This window comes from Phyllostomus hastatus, unplaced genomic scaffold, assembly GCF_019186645.2.
Source record: "Phyllostomus hastatus isolate PE091 unplaced genomic scaffold, TTU_PhHast_1.1 phas_contig_16, whole genome shotgun sequence".
Lineage (NCBI taxonomy): Eukaryota > Metazoa > Chordata > Mammalia > Chiroptera > Phyllostomidae > Phyllostomus > Phyllostomus hastatus.
The window spans coordinates 26517050-26544543 of NW_025333643.1; the positions used below are offsets into that span (position 1 = coordinate 26517050).

Below are 27494 nucleotides of genomic sequence, written 5' to 3' on the forward strand. Positions count from 1 at the left end.
GAGTGATGGCTATGTATGAGGCCCAGTGCTACACGTATAACCACCCTGTGCATTTATGGGCATTACCATTGTGCAGATAAGGAAACTGCATTTAAAGACAGATTAAACAACACGCCCAAGGTTACACAGCAAACAGACATCAGAGACCGGCTTTTGGTTGCTTCCCAAACTGTTGTTTTATCATTCCTCAATATGACAGGATGAAAAGCAACTTGGCCCTATGACTGGCAAAAGCCTTATAGTCAAAATACATCAAGCGCATTTGCTGGGTATTCTGGGAGGGAAGACAAACACAGGCCCCAACATTCATAGGCTATAATTGATAGGCATTATGTAGAAAGGATAGAAGGACTCAGTCTGTGGATCTTGGACCTATCCCTTTTTAAAACAGCTGTTTGGCATCAGTCAGCCTCTCTTATCGTTGGCAAATCTTCCTCCTTCTGGCCTGTTTTCAGGCCATATAATTACAACACAGTAGGCATGTGGTTCAAGAGGCTGAGCATGTTCAAGGCCTCCCATTACAGTCTTTGTTTCATTTGAGTTTGCCAATTTGACCTTCATTTGTACCTGACCATTGGTAACTTGCTATATGCATAGGTCCATGCAAACAGCTGAAGTATGATCCTCCTTTCATAAGCCTGCTCTCATGGCCCTTTAAATGATGCATTTTTTCATTTGTGTCAGCTGGTCCAAGGTGGGGACTTATAAAATATCCTCCCTCCAATAAATCCTTAAATTGTTTGGATGTGGGAAAATAAAGATACAGAAGCAAAACCCATTGTCAGAGTTGACAGAAGAAGAAAGGAGGAGGGAAACAATGGTACAGAATGGACACCTGCTTAAATAACCAAGGAGGGGAAGGCAGGACAGTGATTAACACAAGATGGCCCATTTATGGTTTTTTGAGCTGAATGGCATGTCTTGTAAATGAAACAAGAAAACTCTGCAAATTGAAAAAAGGAAGTAGCTTCTGACCCTTATTTAAACTTGAATGAACAAGTACACCTGATTGTGGTCATTGTCAAACAACACTTACCAATTTCTATGAAACTGTGAAGGGAAAGAAAGGCCTGTAAGTCACAAGCAACCAACAGCAGATTCACTGCACTATTCACTGTGCATGTTCTGATTTGCCGTGATTCTAAGGGAAGGCTGGTTGTTTACAGTGAAAGCACATACAATCTGTGGGAATCTCAATTTTATCAAGCCACGTTAGCTAAGAAATTACTTGTGAGTCAACTTGAATTATATTTTTACATGCAAGATTCAGAAAACCAGCAAGACTCCTAAATGCTACTTCTTAAAGTAAAAATTTATGGTGGAAATAAATGACCAAAAAATGTTTACATAATAGGTATACCTTAAGAAAACATGATAAGCCATAATTTGATCTTATAAAATGGATAGACTAGGGGTTAATTGTTTCCTTGGCTGGGATTCAACTCCTGCTCACCCTTCCCCAATGGAAACACTGTAGTAGGCATCAAAAGAGAGCTGGTTAAATACATTATATATTTCCTCATAATGGAATACTATGCAGCTTTGCAAAGAGTGAAAAAGACCTGTGTCTGTGTGACCTGAAGAAATATGACAGAGTATGGAACAGGGTACACAGTCAGATTTCTTTTTCCCTGTAAAAGCTTAGTACATACTGACAAAGTCTAAATTAACCATTTCATAGCCTTCTCTGGACACTGGTTACTGTAGGGGAGAAATAGGGACTGCAGAAAGACTTTCTACCTTCACTGACATGTTTCTGTGGTGTTTGCTTTTCCCATTTCTTTTACAATGAATATTTATAAATCTTGGTAAAAAATTAAAATATATAACTAAATAAAAATAATTTTGAAAAAATTTGAAATTATATGGCTCTCATTTCTAATTTGGTCTTAGAAGCAAATTTTTAGGTATCCTCTTCTTTCAGATTTTCTTGGTCATAGGGCTTACAGAGACAACATTTTATTTGTATGATTACATACATGCTCACTCATTGTCCTCACCTCAATGGATCTTGGTTGTAAACTAATCTTTTAATATTTTTATTGATAATTTTGGATAAGCCTCAATGCCAAACTAATATGATTCAGAGAGCTGGATAGTCAGTAGAAGGGGGCTTTGGTGGCCATGGCCCACCATTTTGTGTTGTCTGCATCAGTTTCACCACCATAAAATGGGAAGAAAAGGGAAGCTTTACTCATTCTCTTAACTCAAAGGAATATTGTGAGCATTGATTGAAATTGAAAGGATGCTTAGATGAAGAGCCTGTGGTATGATTACAAGGACCTAACTTCATGAAGAATATGGCTGTTTTTTGAAAGTTCATTAATGATAGAAGTTATTGAATGCTGTGATGTCAGGATGTGCTAATGTAGGCAGTCTGATCATGCTCTGTTTTTATAAGCCATTGTTTCACTGCTATGACTCCTTGTGATGCAGGAGAGCATAGGGTGGCAAAGCTGACTAGGCAGAATGAGGAAATCTTTACATCCTTATAATACTAACTAGGCCTGGGCAGCTGAATAGTTATCTCTATGGACTCTTCAGTTCTTACATATGCAAAAATGTATTGTGTGTTTGTGTTGGATCCAAGGAAACAACTTCATAATCAAATTTCAAATAAAAAATAAAGTAACTTATTAGCTTTGGAAAATCCAAACCTGAAAGAGTGTGACTCTTTACTAAGTAGCACATAACTTAGTTTTCTTTACAAAAAGCAGAGATGTTTAGTGTGGAAAGTTGTGAAACCAAGATAAGCAAAAATAGAAAGAGTAGTAAAAAGAAGATTACAGTACTCATAACTATATTGCTGAGAGGTAAAGGCACCCAAAAATTTTGCTTATATCTTTACAATTCATCCATCTGTTTATCTATCCAATTAAATATGTACCTATATGTTTATGTGTATATATAAAATTTATTTAAAAATGACATTGTCCTGTTCATAGTCACTCAAGATAGAAAACCTCCTTGTATGCACTTGTAAACTATGTTGTGATCAGTGTTAATCTTTGTGCACACATTTACACCTAACCTGTGCCTTCCCTGAACCCATGGCTTCACCAATCAAATGTTCTTTGCCCAAGACTGTTCAGTGCCTCTTAAAGCAATGTTCCCAGGTCTAGAACAACTCAATGTTCTCCTAAGTGTCTGAAATGATTCACACTTACTTTCCGAGGTTTCACTTTATCTTGTAAATCATACTGGCCAATTCCTTTATAGCTGATTCCAAGCCACCAAGGAAGTCCTTGTTTATCCTGGAACATGGAAAAGCATGACAACCAAGACCTAATTGTTAAGTCTTCTAGAGGTAAAGTAATATTCACCAGTTTAATCCTTTAACAAGTATAAGCAAGTCAAAATAAAGCTGTCTTGATAAACAAAACAGTATGTAAAAACCTACCTTGTTATTAAAATGTCTTCTTAGAGTTCTTCAAATAAGATCTATAAGTCAATACTATTACTATAGACCATTACTAATAATACCATCAAAAAGAATAAAGCACTACTGTTTTGATTAAACAGTTGGAGAATAAGTAAGTAAAATATAAGTAATTCAAGAATTAATCCAAAGTACAAAGCCAGTTATCTGTTTAAAAAAAAAAAAGAAAGAAAGAAAAGCTCTTTGTACTCCTGATTAGTAACCAGTAAAGGTCAGGGAACTTTCCAAAGAATTACAAAGATATAAAAAGTGGTTCCAAATCCTGATGTTTATAATACACTTAACAGTGCACATGGGAATACTGAAAAACAGGATGTTTGAATAATGCCTTTGAGGCACATATGGGGAGGGTAGAATTTTTTTCATAAATTTATTTTTTAGGTCTTGAAAAGCAAAGATGTATTGACACAGGGAAAGAAAAACTTAGGCTGAAACATATCCATATGCAAATCCACTAAGAATCAGTAGAAATTAAAGTTGCATTAGTATACATTTTTAGTACATGGTGTCCTCATTATGCAAGTATTTATTATCCAATTCTCCACCATTTTGAATTGCAAACGTTGTTGGAATTTGAAAGTCAAGATTGATCAATTAGAAAACTATTCCGCTTTCAAAAACCACTCCTGTTTTGACCTGCTTTATCTCTTATCATTGCACAATGTTTCTTCCTGCAATAAACATCTGAAAACACTACACAAGTACAAAGCATATTGACTGAAAATTGGTATTGCAAGTCCTAGAAAAGTGTGAAGATTTTATGAAGCTACTGAAATAACATTGAAGAGTGCATGGTTCTCATACAAAGGCACCATCAAATGAATTTCTGGTAGCATTATAAAAGGAAACAATTGGAAAAGAGAAAAATAAGTAAGAATAGCTAATGGAACAGGTGTGCCAAAAGCAGATGATCTGAATATCTTAGGACAAAAAGGCTTTTGGAAAACATTTAAACATAGCAAGTATTTGGCAGAAATATGTTTTATAACTTGCTAAAAATGACAAGATATAATCAAGTTTTAATATTTTTTAAGAAAATCAATCCTATTCTCAATGCTTACATTTCTAGACAATTTACATATATATGCACATTGATTTATGTGATTTCAAAAGGTTGGTGTTGCTCAGTAACCCTCACAGAATTACATGGTCATTATGAAAGCTTAGCCATGCAAAAGTATTTACCTTTACTGCATAATAATGGACTCCGTAAGTTGGTAGAGCTTCTACTATTTTCATATACCTGTAGAAGATGAATATATATTATAACCTCTTATTAAAACAGAGGGCCCTTCTGGGAAAAGTGATGGAAAGAAACACATTTCGTATTCACTTCCTTCATTATAACCATGTTTTTGGTTAAAGTAGAAATAAAATAAACCATTCTAGGGAGTAATATATTTTCCTTTATCCAAATGTGAGGAAGTTACTAACAAAACTTCAATTTCAAAAAGCTATAGGAAATGTTATTTTCTGCATATTAAAAGTTATGTGGCTTAGAAACATATTGTACTGTACTATACACTGAAATTGCAAGTATTTTTTAAACTAAGCACCTAATAATGCAAAGCAATGAAAATCAACTTTTGGGTCATTCTCATAATAAGTAAAAAATAAAGCTATTCCATGTATTGATTGTGGTAAACTCTTAGAAATATATAATCAACCCCTAAGTCAAACCTCTTAGAAATATACACTGAAAAATGGTGAAGTTTATTATATAAAATCCTGATTTAAAAAAATATGCCCACTCCCCCCGAAAAGTAAAAATTAAAGTAATGGTACTCCCATTTTCTACTTTTAATTCAACAAGTATTTATTGTGTACCTCTAAGACTTTATGTCGTGGACTCAATTATGGAAGACTGCCTCTCTGCCTATGTGGAATTGAAGGCTTCTATTTGATAAAAGTGGACTGAATGATATTTGAAGATTAATTGCTCAGGACTTTGTAATCAATAAGTTGATAATTTTAAAAGCAAATATGCACATGTATATGAATATAAGTGCTCAGGTAAGTGTGCTAAGGTCATTACATTGTGTAGCAATTACATTGTGTAGACATGATCCTAATAAATTGAGTCGAATTTACAGTCTCTAGCCTTAAGTACCAAGTTAGATAGTCTCTTGTTTGGAGCCACAATGATAATGGTTAGGGGAAATAAAAAGACTATTTAAACAAGGATACTTCACAATATGCTCATTAGCCTAACTAAAATCCTCAGAGAAATTCTTACTCTTTTAGTTATTTCATTTCAGAAAATAGGTGAAATGAATTAAAATGTCAAGGATTCAACTTCAGGACTACTAACTTCTGATTTCTACCTTGAAGATCACAGAAGGTATGTTATGATACTAAGAAGATTAGTGTAAGAGGTAAGGAAGGATATAGGGGAAATCTACATATACACTGACTGGGGAAAAACCTCTCTCCAAGGCTTTATTTCAGTTCCCACATGTTCTGAGCTATATTCAATAGTTTATTTTTTAAGTTTAGTTTTTATAATTTAAAAATCACAATGCAACTTGTGAAGTTCTTTTCTTAAGAGAAAGGGGAAGGGAGGGAGAAAGAAAGTGAGAGAAACATTGATGTGAGAGAGAAACATTGATTGGTTGCCCCTCATATGTGCCCAAACTGGGGACTGACCCTGCAACCCAGACATGTGCCCTAAGTGGGAATCAAATCGGTGACCTTCCACTTTGTGGGACAATGCCCAACCAACTGAGCTATGCTGTCAGGGCACTTGTAAACTATTTTTCAATAAGTGGATGATGACTCTAAGAGTGGAAAAATGCAAAAATGCATCATTATGGCCTTTTTTGTTAGAATGAAGAAACAGATTATCCAATGCCAACACTGTGTTTCACCCAAAGTAAGGGCACAAACCAGGCAACTAAACAAGGCCTCCAGACAGAATTTGTTAGGCTCACTTTGTGTTAAAATTCCTTAAAATTATTTTGCGATGTTTAAAATGGGATTTAAAAATCAGAAATTCTAACTTTTCTTGGAAAATATCAGAATATCTAGTAACATTCTAACAGAATTCTTTTTTTTTAAAGATTTTATTTATTTATTTTTAGAGAGGGGAAGGGAGGGAGAAAGAGAGCGAAACAAACATGAGTGTGTGGTTGCCTCTCACATGGCCCCCACAGGGGACCTGGCTCACAACCCAGGCATGCACCCTGACTGGGAATTGAACCTGTGACCCTTTGGTTCGCAACCTGTGCTCAATCCACTGACCTATGCCAGCCAGGGCTCACATTCTAACAGAATTCTTAAGCTGTGTAGCTTTCTTCTACCCAGGGCAAAATCTCTTTAGTTCACCACAGTCCCCACCATTCCCTACTGTCCCATACTTGGCCTACATTTCTCATTTTTGTTACCTGCCTGACTCTGATGGCATCTGAACTGATAACACCAATATATGGAATTATCCATGACATTTTACAAGTCATGGTAAGATATTTCTAATCAGATAAGGGCTATATGTATACAAACCACAAACAGAAGACATTACAATTTTATTCAAGCAAAAGGAAAAAGAGATACTTACTGAACCACAGCTTGACCTCGAGTTAGACCTTTGACTTTCAAGTAATGCTCAATTACTCTGTCCTCACTGTAAAACAAGGAAATATAAAGTATGATAATGCATGATTATCGGAGATACTAATTCATTACAAGGTTCTTAGGTGGCTACTTGAGAAACTTGAGAAGGAAGGCCTTCATCAATTTGTTTGGGAGAGAAAGGCTGGCTGACATTTGTTTATGTAGGGCATGGATTCCAGAAGGATTCAAAACTCAGACATTTGACTACCTTGTCATGACTTTTAATTTATATTTTATATAATGTATTTATGTAATGTGTTAATACTTTAAAAACTTAATTTATTAGAAGAAGAAACAGCCATGGCTGGTGTGGCTCAGTGGATCGAGCACCAGCCGCAAACCAGATGGTTGCAGGTTCAATTTCCAGTCAGGGCACATGCCTGGGCTGTAGGCTAGATCCCCAGTTGAGGGGTGTGTGAGAGGCAACTGATCTGTTTATCTCCCACACTTTCTCTTTCTGCCTTCCCCTCTCTCTAAAAATAAATAAATAAAATCTTTTTTAAAAAAGAAAAAGACAAAATAGCAATTTATCAAATGAAAAACTAATATCTTTTGGCATAACTGAATAAAATATAATAAATGCAAAATAATGTTAGTAAATAGAGATCAACAACTATTAGGTATTAAAGTTTCCTGAAATTATTCAAAAAGATTTAGAAAGAATTAAAACTGCTTCTGAGTCTGTGTTCAATCTAAAATACTCTACTGTTACTACTTAGGACACACTGCTCTGGGGGAAAACTGTTCATTATTGTCCTAGGATAAAACATTGGCTGAAAAAAGGAAATATAAGCTGAAGTCCAGCAACCCTGGCACTTAGCTATTGTACTCTACTTTTAGACGGGTAGCATTTTCAGTCATATTTCAAGTATAAGCTAGAAGAATAAATGTTATTATCTCTATATATCAGGTAATCAATAGTAATCAGTCTTTTTTTTCTTAAGAAAATAAGAAAATACTACTTAACAATGATTTGTTTAGAAAATTCCTGACTCAGGATGCAATGTAACCTCAGCATTGATTTTTGCTGCTTATTTGGGAAATGTATTCCACCTTTCATATTAAAGCTATTAATGTTGAATAATTATTTTGTCATCAGTTTTTTAGTAGAAAGGAAAACCACTTTCAGGATTTGGGGCCTTAAACCAAGGAAAATATATTTAAAGGGATGAATGTAAGTAATTCAAAGGGGGAAAAAGTACTTTTCTAGAAAAAAAAAGTTACATAAAATATTGGTACTATGAATTCATTAAAATACAAACAAATAGCTCAAAATATACAATGATTTCTAGCCCTAAAGGAAACTGCTGGTCATTCAGGTCATTTCTGCTTTTTAAGTAAACTTCTGTCTAAGGGAATCTGTATCTGATACCACTTATACTGTATTCTGCTAGCTCCAGGACACATCACACAATGAGTCCACATCTACTGAGCATTGTGTTCACTAACGCACACTCTGCAGGCCCTCTACTCACTTCCATAAGAAGGCACTTAGCCAGTTGCTCATTGCAAATGACTGTGTTCTTGGTACAATGATTTCCAGGGAACTTGAACAAGATCCTTTCATTGAATGGATCACAATCTACTTATGGTTACTTTGACACAGTTGATGGACAATTTGATATTGTCTTCACTTATATTTCTTTCAATTTACTGAGAAGCATGGCTTACCAGTAAGCAATGGATGGATGCTCCTGAATAGTTTTGGTTGGAAAGGCTGGGAGTGCCTTTAAATCTTTCCTGGCATTTTCATCACTAAAAAGAAGAGTACGAGAGTAATGTCAGTCTCTGTTACCTACAATATTACCCAAGCTAGTAACCAGCTGAATCTGAAAATTAGCTACAGCACACTGGGCTCTATCAAAATGTTCTCAATACAGATAAGGCTCTGGTCTCTAATCAGAGATAGTCCCTAATTTGACAACCCTGCCAAATCATTTGATGTTTTAAAGTTTAAAAAAATTAAAAAAAATTAAAATAATAATATTAAACTACCTTAACCCTATTTTCCTTATTCTCCTCATAAACTTACAGCCATTTTAATTACATATTTCCTACATGTATCTATATTACTACATAATTATATTATATTGTACACATTCCATATTCTATTTTAATACAGCATTTTTCAAATTCTGTTATATACTTTATCTGCCTTACTATAAGCAACCTCACAATTATCTTTAGTGGCTACATAATTATTCATTATTTTAGAATACTGGTTATCATAAAACCACTCACATAGTGTCACCAATATTTAATAACATATATCATTGCAATAAAAAGGTTTAGGTGGACCTATTACTCATATATTATTTCCTCATGACTCTAAGATAAAACGGACCAAGTTGGCCATCTGCAAAAATCACTGGAATAGATGACTTAAAAATGTGTTTCTAATGAGACTCAAGGTATCATTAAAATTGCATCATGAACTAAAATGTACTCCTTTAAGGTCAGCTGTTATCTAATTATAAAATGGCAAAATCTTGCGTGTCAAAAGAGAAGAATGTGGTGTTTACTGAGTTTAACAGAAAGGAAAACAGGCGATACAACCCAGTCCTACTTGGTCCTGTATTATACGGGAGGAAACACTCTCTACTTGGCCCAGATATTTAAGGAGGAAGTCTGTGAGGAGCAGACCTGACTCTCCAGAGTTTATGAGAACCTAGAGCAAGTCCATAAAAGAGCTACTTAAAATCTTGATCAAAGAGCTGTTCATCAAGTAACATGTTGGTAACTCTGCTACTTTCCACCTCTTTATACCTGTACCCTAACTACTCTTTGTAGAGAACTTATCAAGAGCCAGGCACCGTGCAATGTACTTTGCAGGTATTACTGACCTCATGTAAGTTTTATCATAGTTCTTCCCATGCAGTAGGTACTATTTTTACCCACCTTTATAGGTCAGAGTGTGAGGTTTAGAGGGGCTAAGCCACTTGTTCAATGTCTCACAGCTGCTACATGGAGAAGCCAGAAGTCAAATGCAGTCTGCTTGGCTTTAATGGCCAAGACCATAACCATTATATTCTGTTACCCTATTCCCTGACACACTTTCAGAGCATGTCCTAGAGAGCTCATGTAAACATTCTCATTTCTTAAAAAGGCATAGCTCCCCTTAACCCTCGCTCGTAGTTACCAATGAAAATACGAACCCATTAATTTCAAAATCCATCATTTATGCATTTTTACATGAGCGTCCCTAGGGTTTGCCTGAATGTGAATCATGATACTGAAAGGAATGAACCCTCAACTGAAGAACCAAACACTGAAGCCAAGATGAATTTCCTCCCGAAGAATTCATTCAACACTCATACATCACTTGCTGTAGGTCAAATGGGGAACCAAGTACAGCCTGAAGACAGGTTTTGTCTGGTCCACATTGTGCTGTGCTGTCTTAGAAATTGCTCACTTCTGTCACTTGATTAGGGTGGCGTAAGTGACTTTCCTTCATTGTCTACAGAAGCTTGTTTTCTGGTTCTGGTTTCCAAGTTTCTTGACCATCCCACAGGCAACAAAGTAAACCCACTGAGCAAACTGTACATAGACATACTGTCTTTCAGTAGGAACAGAGAATTAGAGTTGAGTGTCGTCTAGTTTGGAGACACTATGATTTGTACCTGCCAACATTTCATTTCAAAACCAGGTTCATGTCCTTTCTTAAAGGTGAAATATCTGGCTTTACAGATGGCTACAGGAAATAAAGTCACTTGGCTCCTGCTCTTACACAAGGATAAATCTCTCTATTCATCTGAACAGTGTCGCTTAACCACATTGACAGTCTCGAGAAACTGGTTTGGGTTTCCTGAAAACTAAAATAAATCACAATTCAATTTATTCATACTAAAGGTCACCTGCCAACTTCTAGTAATGATATTTACTTTTCTTAATAATTTCTTTTATGTGCTATCCTGTCCTTCAAATCCCATTTCATTTTTAAAGAAGTTGGGTTGTCAGTTTTTTATGAAAGACAAGTACAAGTTCTAAAATGATAGACAAAGAACAACACTTTTGTTATTAATCATCACCACAAACCATATGCATGTTACATTATCTTCTGGGCTTGTGTGAACTGTATGAGCCCAGCATTCATTTATTCTTTGGATTATAGTTAATTTTGTGGTAATCAAGACCTCATTAGAGTAGAAGCTATGATTTATCATAAGTTCATTTATTCATTTAGCAAGTATGTATAATGTGTGTGTACTGCATACCTAGCATGAGGAAGCAAGTGTCACATGATAAAGTTACCCACTTTCTCTAACCCCATTGACCAGAATTGATAGGGGGCTTAAGACTTAGAAAGTTTTAGCTTAAGGTAAATAGCCATAAATCTAGCAAGTAATGCAGATATTAAGCTCTTTGTTTCAGAAACTACAGATAAGGCCCATCTTGCGCCTGAGAAAAAGTGCTGACCTCCTGGGATGCGGCTAGAGATTACCACTTGGAGACATCCATATGGGGAAGAAGCAAGTGACTACCCCTCCCACTTGGAGACAGCTAATTGCCAGGATATGCAGCTGGGAACTTCCAGGACTCTCTTTCTCACTGACTTCTTTTTTTGTCTTCCCCAACCCCCGCTTATAAAAGATCTGGCCAGGAAAGAAAGGAAAAGATCGTTTGTTAGGGTATGAACCCACCATCTTCTTGGATCGCTGGCCATCTGAATAAAGCGCCTATAAAAGATTCAATCACTGTCATTGCTTATTGGATTTGGTAGTGACAGGCAGCCCGACTGCCGGTGTCTTTTCCAGTTACAGAATGACAAGAGTATCCCTAATTGCAAGGGACACTGGGATATGTAGTCTTTATTTAGGGCAGCCACATGGCTAGCTAAAAATTCTATTAATGTGGAAGAAAAGGATATTAAATACTGGGGAAAAACAATCAGACTCCATTGCTGATAAGGAACCATCACTCAGACCTAGGAAATTTCTGCCATGTGGGAATGTGGATCCGCTACTGATTGCATGTTTTAAAAAATAAGGCAAAATCTGACAATTTTATGTAAGATATGTGAATTTTAAAATATTGCTTCAACCAAAAAAGGAAAAAAACTAAAAAACAGAGACATTTTTTAGTTCAGGCCATCTATTGTAAAAAATACCAGCAGACCATCACCATCTCTTTGCAATTTCTGACATAAACTCTTATTAAAGAATGGAGATGACATCTCAGCTTCTCAGCTTGGTTTCCAGTTTTAGTAAATTTATTAACAGCTTAAAATTGTTAGTAGTGCATGAGTAGAAAAGATACGTAAGTAATTTTGACTAAGTTAAATCTGAACCATTCCGAATTATTACATTTTCAGGAAAGAACAAAGCTTATTTCTTTGTATTGGAAAAGGTTCCTATTGTTCTTCCAAATCTGGTTATTTGTGCTATTGCAAAACATCTTTCCCTTGTGAATATAAAGCATTACTTTCCTATAAGGACATATTCTATAACACATTTCAAACAAGTCACCACTTAAATCGAGGCAACTGAGCTGTGGACCTAGCTGTAACACCAGAAGAGATAGAGCTCCAGTGGGATCCAAAGATGGTTGAAACAAACATCCTGGCAGAAAGATGGGTTAAGTCTTCCAAAAAATGGTGCACAGAAGTAGAAATCCAAATGACCAACAGACAAAAGCAAGTGTTCAGCTTCATAAGTACACAGAGAAATACATATTAAACCCTCTATGAACTCACCATTATGCACCAGACTACCAAACTTTCAAAACTCTGACAATACCTAGTTTATGTGAAGATGTAGGGCAAGAGGAACTCCCATCTATTGCTAGTGGGTAGGGCAATTGATGCCATCATTTTGGAAATTTGCATACTCTAGGACCCAGGGATCCTTTCCTAGGTGTATACCCAGAGATACCTCACACAAAAGAGTGAGGTTTATAGTAGCATTGTTCACAACAGGACAAAAAAAAAACCCCAACTATTTCCCAACAATTTTATGGAATCATAAAATTGCAGTGTAATACAATGCATGACTGCAGAGCAGAGAAAATATACCAGAGCTTCACATAACATGATGAATTTCACAAATATTAAGCAAAGCAAGAGCCAAAATACATACATTATAATGCCATATATATAAAGTTCCAAAACAAGTAAAATGAAACTGGAGAGAGAATCCTATAGAGGTGATAAAAGTATAAAGAAAGCAAAACAAGAAAATATGTACCAGAGTCAGAGTACCTCTCAGGACAGAGGATTTTATTATGGGTGGGCAGGGTATTGGGGATACTGTACACAGTGAGGTTGTAACTGTGCAGTCAAGAGGGGGGCCCCAAATAGGGATTTGGAATGGTGTCCAGAACTCAAGGTGTTCAGGAAATATTAAGATGTCCTCATCCCTTCCCCGTCAGGTGTGGGTTGGGGGAAGGGACAAATGGAGCAGGGCCATTGAGAGCTGTTTCACATAGCAACAGCTTTGCAGCTAACTTCTGGTGTGGTCATTTAATATATCTATAGCCTTTAACTGGTTACATAAATATGTTAAATAGCTGTAGCCATGCTCTGAGCTAGGGGAATGGAAGTAACTTCCCCACCAAGATGAAACTGGAGAGCAGGTCCCCTGAGTTACAGCGCCTACGTGGGAGCTTGGAGAAGATTGGTTCCATGGCATGGGGCCACACCTGCCCAGACTCACGATGGCAGCCCAGTGAAGCTGGAAGGATATGAGAGGGCTAGCAAGTGTAGCCAATGGTGAGAGGAGTTGGAAATGGGGCTGCAGAGGAAGACTGGCTCCGGGATTTAAACCCAGACTCGGCAGCCATTGAGGGAAGAATCACGTGGCTTTGGCAGAGTGGAGACTCCCACAGCCATTGTGCAGAGAGGACCACTCGGCTGTGGCAACAGAAAGGAGACACTCGGCTTTGCCAGGGTGGGGACCCCTGCAGCTTTAGAAGGGGGGACCACCACCCGGCTTTAGCAGAGATCCCAGTGACAAAGCTGTTGGTGCCAGGAACTGAGGGAGGCCTACCAGATGAGATGGATTACTGGGAAGAACCGGGGGCTGCCTGAGCCTCAGACTTCTATTTCTTTTCCTGAGATACAGTACCCCACACTGGGAAAAGGGGGAAGGAAGGACTGTGTGTATTTGTGGGTGTTTTAAGGGACTTTGGGATTTTGATGAAGACATTAATTAGGTCACTACTTTAAGTTTGTACAGCATTAAATAAACATTTCTTTCTTTTTCACAAATCTCTGGCATTGAGAAATGTCTTTCCTACAGGCAGTGGACATAACGAACCTGGGGGGTTTCTTTCAGTAATAGTATATCACCCTTAGGCAACCCCCCTTGTTGTTTGGTAACAAAGTGGGTAGGGTCTTGGCAACATTCCTCACTTGAGTGTGTTTACGTGGCTGTGCATTTTCTAATTTGTTCCTTAAACCCTATGTACAGGTTTTATTCATTCTTCCCTATGACAAAATTCACATGGAATACTGGATCATATCTGGCTAGTGTGGGCAGTGAGGGTGCAGAGGGGCAGCCTGTGTAAGAGGCTAGGGCTTACTAACCAAAAAGTTTAACCACCAGTGTGTTAGAAACACTGTCATGTTATCCTAAAGTTAATCCCAGTCATTTTCAGAGTTCAGGACCAAGCAGGATTTCACATTTGAGTTGAGGACAGTTTGTGAGTGTTCTTTTGTTTTTCCTTGGAAGCACCTTGGCTGAGGAATTTGCCTGGAGCCTGAGGCCACATGGATCTGCTGAGGCCCTGGGGCAGGAAGGGGGCTGGGCTTATGTGACTCAGGATCTGGAGGGAGGGCCTGAAAGCAGCGAGGAGGTGAGCCGCTGGAAGGGGAACGTCTCTGCCTTTCCCCAGCAGTAAATGCACTCACCCTGTCTGGACATTCTTGACCTTAGTGGCAAATGGAAGTGTTATTTTAAAGATGCACTTAACCAGAATTGCCAAGGGACACTGATTCTTCAGGTCCTAGCCAGAGGGAATGCCTACAAATCACATACTTGCTACTTCTCAGAAACAAAAGCAGCAATTTCTTTTCTTCAAAATTTCAGCAGGAATTCAGATGTCACAATGAAGAAACTGCTTGTGTTTTATCTGATTAGGCTCACCCTATCCTTTAGGTATTACAGATTCCTGTTCTGACAGCTTTCTGGAAGGAAACTGTCCATGACCCACCATTTAGCCACTGCAACAATGTTTCAGGAAATGATTCTTCTTGGCATTCTCAAGACCCCTTTCATGCCTGTTGTTTTTCTTCACTGACCTCAAAAACCCTGTAGGAATGTGTCAACCTCACTTATTTTGGGGAAAGCCACATGGCTGGCAAAACAGAGGCTACCCCTATCCCTTGTGTGTGCTGGAGCAGTTGCAAGGAAACAGCCACCGCCAGCAAATGTGTGCACCTGTTTGTGGCTAACTGGGAACTAGCTCCCAGTGACAATCAGCTATCTGCCATTCTGAGGCTAAATGGCAAGGGACTGGGGGCAGTTAGCAAGCTGTGGGTATGAGCCTTCCTAGAGCAAAGGAATCGCCGAGTTCCCTAGAAGATGGTACTCAGCTCTGCTTGGTGTGGAGGACTCCTCAGTTTTTAAGATGGTCTGAAAAAAAGGCCCAGGCCCCAAACTTCCCTTTTCTTTTCAAAGCTAAAGCTCTCCCTACCTGAAACCCAAAGCAAATGTGCCTAAAACATATATATTAAATATAATGACTCAATGCAAATGTCTATAGGAACTTTGTGTAGTTCACAGAAATAGACTGAGCTATTTTAAATGCAGCTTGGGACTACAATCTTTCATTCACACATAACCATAACTAAAAATACATATTTCACAAAAACGCACATGCAAATGTAAAAACATTATACTTCCTGTTTGAACATTCAAGATAAAGTCCAACCTGTAGCCTAAATATCACCAGAAATTAAATAAACGTTTATGGGACGGGGTGGCAGAGAACTTAGGAAAGTTGTCACAGTTGATAGCCTTACTTAATGCTGTGTCCCTTAGAAACTGCAGATTTCCTGTCATTGGGAATTGTGCTAATTAGAGACATTTGCCAGTCTCCAGGTTTTGCCTTGTACAGACCCTGGTGATAAGCCACTTCCTTACCAATGCTTGGGAGAAACCTGCACTGACCATCAAAGTAGTGTGTGATCCTGAAGGAGTGGGACACGGTAATGATCATAACAGTTAGGGAAAGTATATTTCATATCTGTTATAGGTGTAATAGCTGCTAACTTATCCACTAAAGCATTCAAGCAGTGTTTGAGGATGGCAGCTTGCTTAAACTTGTCATTATTAGAAGGATCTTTGTTACTGTGTATGAACGCTAATTTCCTCAATTAAACTACTGGCACTGATCAACAGCTCAGCGATTAGCAGTTTAAGGTATGTCATCAGTTTACTTAGATGAGTTTTTCACTGGCTAGATTGCCTTCAAATCACCCTTTATTAAATGAAAAAAAATCACATTTCTCTCAGCTGCCTGGGAACTTGGCCTTCAATAATAATTCTCATTTATTATCTCCTTGACTAAATAACTATGAAGTGTTAACAGTAAATTCCTCTCTACTAATTCCTAGGCAAAAGGATATTAAAGGTAACAAGAAAAAGAAAACACAGTACAGTTGACCCTTAGCTGTGTATATCCACACATTGCATTTTGCTGTGTATAATGTGCACCCATGTTTTTGTGTGCATTATGTATGGGACTATTACACCCATTATTATACCCATGGTATTTAAATCATTAAACTTATGTATAATGTACATCCTTGTTTTCCCTCAAAAATTTGGCCAAAAAAGTACACATTATACATGGCAAAATATGGTATATGTGGATTTTTTTCAATAAATACTGGTACTGTTTTTGTTCTGCAGTTAGGAGTCTGTGGATGTGGAAGGCCCACAGTGTGAATTGTTCCATACTATTTTACATAGGGGACTTGAGCAGCCACAGATTTGGATATCTGCAGTGGAGGGATGTCTTGGAACCAATCCCTCACAGATACTGAGGGCAGTTAAGTTTCTGGGGAGTTAAAAGTTATACTTGAATTTCTGACTACACAGGGGTAAGGTGAAGGCCCCTAACCATGACATTGTTCAAGGGTCAACTGTTACCATAATCCCCTAATCAACAGCATCAGTATTATTTGAGAATTTGTTAGAAATGCAGATTCTGGGGCCTTACCCCAGACCTACAGAATCAGAAGGGCTGAAGGTGGGATCCAGTAATCTCTTTAACAAATGCCTGAGAACCACTGCAACAGAATAATTGAATAATCACATCATAAGCCACTGGGAGATTTTCAAGAAAGAGATAGTAATCAATTATTTAAAATAGGAAAGAAAATCAGAGAGGTTGATAGCCCAGAACACTCTTAGAAGCTGACCAGCAGTGATGCAAAGTGAGCACCATCATCAGTCCCTGAAATAAATAACTTTGAACAACTCACACTCACTGGGCATTAGTAGGTGGCAGAGTCTGGGTAACCCTCTCTCTATGGCATATTATGCTATTGACACCGGTATCCCCATTTCACACATATGAACACTGAGAGATAAGAGAGATTAATTTAAACTGATATAACAAGAAAGTAGATGTGACTCCAAACCTGTGTTTTATGTAACTTTTGCTAACTCCTCCAGAATTCTTAAGAGGGTACATAAATGGGGAAGGAGTAAATGGGGAGGAAGGGAAGACTTTCCTCAGCTTAACTTGGGGCTTCAGCACTTATAGTGGCCACTGATGAATTCTACTAACAAGTTTATTTCTTGGGTGAAGACTTTTAAACACTAGATTAATCTGAATTAGCCAAAAACTGGATTAAACCACATAAGAGATCTGAACACAGATAACAAGACCAAATATATACATTATAACTTAGTGTTTCTTGAACCAAATCAAAATGACTACAGTCTCTAGTTGTCCTGTAATAGCAAAGATACCAAATTTAGTTTAATTTTTTTTCTAACAGAGCTACAAAATCAGACCCTAATTATTTTCAGCACAACTGTAAAACAAGGCATTCAAAGTTACCTGCATGCCGCTTCAGGTGAGAAGCCCAACACCCCAACAGATACCTTAAACCACATAGGTACTCGACTTTTTATACCGATTCAAAAAATTCATTGCAAGATCTCTCCCCTTGAAGAGGCACCTGTTCCAGGATTCCAAGGCCAGGGACCAGAGGGAGAACAGGAAACAAGCTGTCAGAGGCCTGGGGCTCAAATCTGCTCCAGGTCTAGTGCCAGCACTGAAATCCAGCCAGCCCTTGAAGCACTGAGTTCAAAGCTAGGGGACCACCCCTCTGTTGTGTGAGCACTTACCAAAGGCCCTAAAGCTAGAGGGACAGTGGCTGGGGGCTGGTCCCAGGGCAGCAGTAGGAAGGAGTGGAGGGAATTGGAGAGCTGGGTGGAGAGGAAAGTGGAGGGGGGGTGGGGCTGGGAAAGGCAGGCTGGCTGGGCTACACCTCGCCCTTCCCCACCTCTTTTAAATATTCTCGATCATGCCTCTAGCCAAATCAGGTTGTATTAATCCATGGTGTGGACAGTGAGAACTGAAATATTACAGGAGCCATTCTCCTGGCACCTGCTAAAGTGGGTGCCCCACTGCTTCTGGGAAAGGGATGCCCCCTTCATCTTCACAAAATGGAACTCCCTCACTCAGGTTCAGGTGTGACCATTTCTAGGCTGCCTCTGCTTTCCAGCTCCCGCAGACCTCTCAGCCCCTTCACAGGACAATGAAAGAAATTCTGGTGGCTTTAAAGGGGACTCTCCTAGGCAAGTGTGGTATGACAGACAAGTACTTACCATTTTACTTATAGGAATTCATTTAATCCTGTAGCAAACCTTTACAACAGTGCCATTTCTAATTTACAGATAGGGAAACTGAGCTTTAGATAGCCACCACTGTTCCACTGCAGTTGTGGGCAACCAGGATTTAGATGCAGGCTACTGAAAAGCTTCCACAGACTTAGAAACAAACAGACCCACCAGCTGGCCCTAGAACTCTGATTTGCAGTAATACACTTTGGACTTAGAACTGGATTCAGTCCCACGTCTCCATGTTCTAAGGAGTTTTGTGGTCTTAGATAAACTAATCATTGTAAGCCTTGGTTTCCTCATCATAAAAAGATTTTTCCAAATGTTGTATTCCTAGCACTCTCAGACCAGGCTAGTGGTGGATTATTACCACTAAATGCACAGTGGGTGATCTAGGTTAGAGATGCCAGTTTAAATATTTAGGACATTTATGCTAAAAAATATTTCAGTGCTTGTCTGAAGTTCAAATTTAAATGGGCATCCTATATTTTTATTTGCTAAAACTGGCAACTCTAAGGGTTGGTAATAAACCACAAGGGAAAAGAACTTTGAAACCACTGCCAAGTTGAAAGTTGTAAGCAGTTTTCAGGTTTGTTCAATAGAGAACCACAGTCACTGGGGAAGTCCCGCCTTGACACTTGCTCTCCCGATATCAGGACTGATCCGAGGTCAGGACTGATCTGTAGACTCTTTTGGACCCTTCTCATCTCAGCAGTCTCCCAAAGATGCAAGAAAGGTGCTTATTTTCTGGGAAACAGAGCATCCTGTCAGCTAGAATTCCTTTGCCAATAAATTTTTGTCTGTGGTCTAACCAATAATAGAGGACACATTACTCTGTTCATCAGCATGCTTGACAGGGATCAACTGTCAAACTATTTCTTTTTTAAGTCTAAAGAATAGCTAATAATAACGAAATGTGATGAAAGATTTTTCTAAACATTAGCCAGCTCGCTGAGGCTTCCGAATGTGTCTACTTTGAACTTTCAACTCTCTTGAAAGAATGACTTATGCTGAGAAACAGGTTAACATGAAAATCTGTAAATACTTAAAGTAAAAATATTTCACAAATTTATGGAGACAGAAAGCAGAATGGTGGTGTCAGGAACTAAGGGGAAGGAGGAATGAAGGAATTGTTGAATGGGCATAGAGTTTCAGTTTTGTAAAATGAAGAAAAAACTCTGGAGGTTGGTTGCCCAACAATGTGAATATATTTACACTACTCAACTATATACTTGAAAATTATTAAGATGGTAAATTTTATGTTATGTATATTTTACCACAGTTTTAAAATTTCCCTCTCATACAAATTTAGAGTTAGAAAAAAAGGCACATGGAAGAAAAACAATCAGACAGTGCTTTCCTACAAAAGGATGTAAAGTCAAAGAAATCTATTCCTCTCCTGGGAAATGTCCTACTAAATAAGTGAGAATTATTTGTGCTCTACTTATAAGCCCCAAGGCTTTATTTCTTCTTCCTGAATGTGTGATTCAGTGTGTCCTTCCTGAACACACAAAAACTGGATTAATCACATCAGCTGTTTGAACAAAGATAATGAGAGTGAATATGCTTTATGTTGTCACTCCATGTTTCTTCAACCACACCAAAGGCACTGAATGTGTATCAGAGAGGGACTATAGCCATCATCCCCAAATGCCATCCCTTAGCTCGAATAGATTCCGGATGGTGTGCATGTCATGCTAGCTTCTATTCACACCAAATACCAAACATGCAAATGTTGTAGCCAGCTACTATGCGAAAAGCTCAGATAGACTGAGTTTCATTCTGGTACCAAGTCACAGTGATGGGTGTAATGGCCCAGTTCATACCCAGAGAGGAAAAGATCAAGAATGTTACTTCCTACACAGGACTGATCCTCACTGTGCTTTTGGTACCTGGGTAAAGATATCACTGTTTGTAATACTTACAACATACTAGGCACTGAACTAAGCATGTAACATGAGCTACTTTTCATGATCCTCACAACAATACTTTCCACAGGTAAGATTACCACCGTACTTTACAGAGGGAAAAACTAAGACTTAAAGGCATGATGAGACATGCGGAAGTCCACACAGCTGCTCAGAGTTGAGTCAGGATTAGAACCGGGCAGGATTCCAGGGTCTGAGCTAGTGCAGAGGACATCTCATTACTGCCAGAAACAAGCTGGCAGAATTGCCTGTTGTGTGGGTCCAGGAGTTCCCCAAAGTCTAACTGTACCTGTATTGTCAACCCAGTCCACTAGATACCATTAAACATCTTTTGGATTCACTTTTGAGGCATTATGAAGTGGAAAGGCAGAGTGGAAATTCCAAGGATGTGGATTCAAATCCAAGTTCTACCATGTCAACTGTAAGCAAAAAGTTGACCAGGTGTTCCATCAGAAAAAAGGATTTATTTGGGGAAAAAGAAAGTATTGCAGTCTGGTATGCGGAGCCTTCGCCAGTTTAGAGACATAGAAGGGGGCAGTTCTCTTTCATGGGGGAAGAGGAAGGTTGGGGGAGGGGTGGTTATGACTATGGAGTCCTTGTAGCTCCCCCTTCACTAGTGACAGACAGAGGGTATGAGAGCTCCTCCTACAGTTCTTCCCAATACCTGTCTTGGATAATATCTGTCATAATTTTGACAACCACATGTATAGCAGATATGTGACCTTGATTGTCAGGCCTCAGTCTCCAAATCTGCACAATGAGCATCTCAACAGGTACAATTTGAAGAGAAAATGTATCAAGTATGTAAGAGTACCTGGCACCTAGTAGATAACTGTAAAAGCAGCATGCACAATGATGAAGCAAGAGTATGAGATCTGCCACCAGAGGCCTGGGTTCAAATCTCAGCTCCACATCTAACCAGCTGTGTGACTTAGGCAAATTCAGCTTCTTTTGGCCTCAGTTTCCTTACCTGTAAAATAAGGATAATGATACTGCCTAGCTCATAGAGTTGATACAAGGATTCAGGAAGCTTTTAGAAATGAGCATTCCAGATGATAGGCACTGTTCTAACTCCTTTGTGTATATTTTTGCTCTTGATTTTCATTAACAGGTAGAGACTACATTACTCCTTGTGCCTTAGACCTCGGAGATCATGCATATTGGAATCAGAAAGGGCTAAGAAGTTCCCAGACATGTATGCAAAAAACCTGGTTTGTAGAATTCTGTGTGGTTCCACCTTTCCCAGTGGAGCTGCTATTTAGACACCTACAGAAGGGCCCCTTCAGCATCCATTCAACATACAGGCCTTCTCAATGTCATACAGTTTTCGACAGCCAGAATTTGTCACACAATTTTCAAGGCCCAGTGAAAAAAAGAAAATGTGGAGCCTCTTGTTAAAAAATCTTTAAGAATTATTTGGTTACAGAGGAGCCTCAAACCAAGCAAGAGACCCTTCTGAGCAGGGGACCCTGTGTGACAGCACAGGTCACACCCTGTGCAGTCAGCTTGCCCACAGCTTATTCTCTGGTAGGTTTCCACTGTCTTAGTTGCTTCCTTTCTGCCTGCCCAGCCCCTGGCCCCTGTGCCCGGAAATGAGTGAGCTGTTCACAGAGGCACACAGGTCACCAGATGGCAGCAGGCTGTGGACAGGGCGGCTGAAAGGCTCGCTGTTCTGGGAGGCAGGGACAGGTTTGGGAGTTTCAGTTAGGCAAAGTGAGTAATCCTCCACAACTCTTACACTCATTTTGAAAGAGGATCCAGTGGAGGGTAAATCACTGTGCTAAGCTCTGAGTTTTTAAAACATACAAAATAACAAAAAAATTCTGACAAAAGTACCACATTTTCATTGTTGTTAAATGAAAACACCATGCCATACAAAGAAAAGTTGTAAACATTTCTATTCCCACCACCCTGAACAACCATTAGCCATGACACCAATGATAATAGCTTCATTTTTTTCTGCCCCCACTATAAACCAGGGTGCAAACACTAGAATGCTATATTGCATATTTGAAAATCGCTAAGGGGATAGATCTTAAATGTTCTCATCATAAGAAACTAATGTGTAATTATGTGTGGTGATGGATTTTAACTAGACTTATTTTGCTGGTATATCACAATATATACAAATAGTGAATAATTATGTTGTATACTTGAAACTAATGTAATGTTATATGTCAATCATACCTCAGTAATAAAAAATAAAAAAGAATTGTAATTATTCCTATTTACATGAGGAAACAGGCTTAAAGATGTTCAGTAATTTAGCCAATATTGCTCGCCAGTGAGAAAGGACAGCTCAGCTTTGCCCTATCTTCTGAATCTTTAGTCTGAATCTACAGTCTATCTACTGTAGTCTTTATAGTGGAGAGGTCTGCAGCTGTGCAGAAAGAAAATATTGGAACTTTGAATGATATTTATTTTTATCCATTTCTTTGAACATGTTATTCTGCTTCATTCATTTTGACATGCTATTCTTTTGTGAAAATTTTTCCCCAGATAGAAATCAACATACCAGTTTTATTATGGTAAATCTGAATTGGACAATGCAGCCTGAGACCACAATTGAATTGACTCAGTCTTTCCACAGAATCGGGTGAACTTTTTGAGCCAGTTTTAGGCAGCAAGCAGGAAACCTTCAGAACTCCCCTGGCAGGGCAGAGCCTGCCTCTGCAGCTTCCTTTAGGAGAAGTAAGAATATGTACTTATGCTATATAGGTCGACTAGTCTGAAGGTGAAGGAAGACTGGACACTAGGCAACACTTGTACAGACATCTTTTGTGAATATTTAAAAATATATATGATACTGGTATAGTTCTACGTATACATAGTTGTATAAATAAATAAATGAATAAATAAAGTATACATATATCGAGAATACATATATGGGACTAAATGAACAAAAATAATTAGAGACCAGAATAGATCTGTTTTTATATGTGTATCATGTGTTTGAATATATTGGTATACAAGTTTTTTTTTAAAGAATGAATAATATGTATACTTGTGTTTTTTCCCCCTTCATATGTGGTAATCATCTTTCCATGTCAATAAACATTCACCTACATCAATATTTTTAATGTAAGTACTGAACTCTTCAAGTATTAATTTTAATAGGCAATATCCAATGTTTTAGAATAATGACCTGATATCTATCTTATATTTATATACCCAAACCCCATCCCCACCCCAATGAATGGTAGAATATAATTAAGTACCTGGAAGCCAGGGACTCTTTTTAAACAATACATCTCTTTTCTCCAAAGAATTTAAATAAGGGTCTCAAAGAGATATTTGTGTATCCCTGTGCATAGCAGCATTATTCTTAAAAGCCAAAAAGTGGATGCAACCAAAGTGTTCACCCATGGATGCATGGATAAACAAAATGTGCTATGTATATACAATGAGATATTATCCAGCCTTAAAATATAGGAAATTCTGATACATGGGACAACATGGATTAACCTTGAGGATATTATGCTAAATGAAATAAGCCAATCACAAAAAGATGAATATTGATTGATTTCATTTACATGAGGTACCTAAAAGACAAATTCACACAGAGTAGAATGATGGCTGTCAGAGGCCAGGGGAGGAAGAGAGGTATGTTATTGTTTAGCAGACATGAGTTTCAGTTTTGTAAGATGAAAAGTCATGGAGGATGGTGGTGATGGTTGCACAATAATGTGAATGTACTTAATACCACTGAACTAAGCACTTAAAAATGACTAAGATGATAAAAACAAAAACACATCTCATTATAACAGATAGGATTCAGTGGCAGTGGAAGTAAACTCCCAAGAACTGAGTCTCCACCCTGCAATGTGCTTTATCTCATGCAATTCTCACAACAAACCACTTGAAGAAAAGGAACCTTAGGTTCAGATGGCTTGAAACTGGCTCAGGGTCACCTACTAGTAGATGAGAGCTTGTCTCAAAATCACTTCTTAATCCAGAGTCCATGTCTTTCCCCAATGGCTCCTATAAAGGAGGTAGGATCATTGTGGCTCAGTAGTAAAAGGAACAGTGGACACTCAATTTGTCTCCATCATAGCCCCTGCTTGGTCCAGCGCTTTATACACTATAAGTATTTAATTTTCAAGAATATGTGGGGTTGAGGAGTGAGAAAAAGAAAGGTATTCCAAGGGTACTAATGAGTGAGTGCTAATTTCCTGCCTTCTTACCCTTAAGCTATCTCATCAAGAGACTAATGTTAGGCTTGGGGCTACTCCACTGATAACACCATTGAGCATGGTGGAGTCAACTGCTGCTGTTCCTCATTACCTTCTGTCAGGGACAGCAAGAATCCATGTAGGCCTCTTTATACAGGTGTAAGTTAAAATAGTCTCTCTGAGATAGCTGGAGAGACCTGGAGACTGTAGGCCTGGTCTTGTCTACATGAATTGTCATGGATATGTCACTCTTAATTCATCAGCTGTGAAATGAGGGTTCAGGTGCATCATTTAGGGCAGCCCTAACATGCTATGCTCAGAGCAGATGAGAATGTGCCCATTGTATGATTCTAAACTGCTTCAGCAAAAGAAGTTTCAGAACTTGATAGATGTTTATCCTGCCTGATAGTTAACGAAATTAAAATTGAGGGACTAATGAAGCCTCCAGGGAGTCTGAAGAACAGACTGCCCCTGACTCCTTATCTTTTTTAAATTATTTTATTTATTTGTTTTTACAGAGAGTGGGGAAGGAAGGGAGAAAGAGAGGGGGAGAAACATCAATGTGAGATGGAAGCATCAATTGGTTGCCTCTTGTATGCACCCCAACCAGCATCAAACCTGCAACCCAACAGCTTAACACTTAGAAGTATTTATAAATCATTAAAAATAAAATACAAATGCAACAAACTGATTTACAAAAGAACTTATTTGTATCTTTAAATCAATTCTTAACATAGAGTCATTTTCCAGAGAGAGAGAGGAAAGCTACTTCACAACAATTTTATTCCCCAAACATTTTGTTGATTCATTAAAACCCTGGCCTGAAATAAGACAGAAACATTCAATTTTTGTCAAGTCAGGTTTCTTCATTCTGCCGTAGAGGAAGGGAATGACTTTTATAAGTTTGTGCTGAAATACAAAAGTGGAGGCTCCTGTGTGTCAAGAGCATGAGGTTTGGAGCCCTGACCCTGCACTCTAGCCATGTGACCTGGATAGCAAGCTATTTACTGCTGCAAAGCTCAGGTTCTCTAACTATAAAATGTGACACCAACAGTGCCTATCCTCACAAGTTGGTGTGAAAATTGAACAAAAGTAATAATAATAACAACAACACATAATATTTATTGAGACAAATACTTAATTCCACAGTTGTGCCGCAAATGACTGGGCCTGCATTTGAACCCATGTAGTTAAGTACTAGAGCTCCTGCCTTCACTATGGCTTCCTCATTGGTGAGAGTAAGTACTCAGCATAGCACTGGCCCCTGGGAGCTACTATTGTTATTACTGTCACTGGCTTCCTTTTTTATATTCTTATCTGAGGATTTTTTAAATTGATTTTTAGAGAGGAAGGGAGAGAGAAAGAGAGATATTAGAGAGAAACATCAACTGGTTGCCTTCCTTATGCACTCCAACTGGGGATTGAACCCACAACCTTTTGGTGTACAGGAGGATGCTCACACCAACTGCTCTCCCAGCTAAGGCTGTCACAGATTTTAAAAGCCCTGAAAATAGAATGACATTTTAGAGCTTTAAGTGCTCTAGAGGTGTAAGGACTAGGGTAGACTTTCTTTAAAGTCTTTGATTCCCACCTCCTTCTTCTTTAACTACTATCAGGGTGTCCAGAGAAGCTCCTTTCACATGAGAAATAGCTGCATTTGGTTCCACAGCTGTATCTTGTGAATTAACCCTTCCCATTGAAGCTGGGTGACAATATATTCTCATTCTGACCTAGCAATTAATTGTAAATTGTAGTTAGTTGCTTTTTCTTATAAGCAGAAGTGCCCTAACCACATAGTCTCTTGGAAACTTCCACCTTTGGAGATGGAGAGAGAGAGAGAGAGAGAGAGAGAGAGAGAGAGAGGGAGAGGGAGAGGGAGAGAGAGAGAGATTAAAAAAAACTTGGCTTTTACAAACTCATTTGTAGCTGCTCAGTGATCAGGTCTTTTCTCCTTGCTGAACCAGCTTTCAGGAATTCTTGGCATTTGTCTGTGTTGTGTTACCCCAGTAGTTTATCTTTGCAACTTAAGGGCTGACTTGGAAATTCAGACTGTCAACTATTTCAAGAAAATGGAAGTCCTCACTTCACTATTTTAATTAACTTTCAGAGAGTGAGGTTTCCTACTGGTTATGATAATGTTAACTTAAAATACTCTTAAGGAAACAGGGCAGGAAGAGAGTGAGAACAGGAGGACTCTTGTTTTTAAAGGCATTCTGGGAAAAGGAGTTAAGTAAAGCCACAAAGGCAAAGTAGCAGACATTATGTGGAGAAGAGAGGGGAGAGGCATAGTTAGATCTCAAGGAGCATGAACAATAGAGGATGGAAATTAAAGTGTATAATAGAGATTAAGTACAGCCTTGAATGCCAGGTTAGGATGGTGGGAGGGTAGAATGAGAAACTGTGAGATTGTTGGAATCAACAGCCAAGATCAAGTTTATGTCTTAGAAAACTAACTGGGATTATGTGCAGAGGGTGGTGTGCAATGGGATCAGAATTGATCTGGGCACTCAGTGGCCATGGGGCAAAGTCTGTTTAGGCCTACAACTGCCAT

At 38.5% G+C, this 27494-nt stretch overlaps 1 protein-coding gene across 3 annotated transcripts in view; it reads right to left on the reverse strand.

Annotated features, from left to right (window-relative positions):
* FRMD4B (FERM domain containing 4B) overlaps positions 1-27494 on the reverse strand; it is a 449639-nt gene that overhangs the window by 31681 nt on the left and 390464 nt on the right. For all 3 annotated transcript variants that reach the window (XM_045832345.1, XM_045832346.1, XM_045832344.1), the window contains exons 8-11: positions 8720-8803; positions 6993-7058; positions 4625-4682; positions 3168-3254 (exon numbers count right to left, since the gene is read on the reverse strand). In XM_045832345.1, the coding sequence (XP_045688301.1) occupies positions 3168-3254; positions 4625-4682; positions 6993-7058; positions 8720-8803 (295 nt within the window). The remainder of the gene's footprint in view (positions 1-3167; positions 3255-4624; positions 4683-6992; positions 7059-8719; positions 8804-27494) is intronic.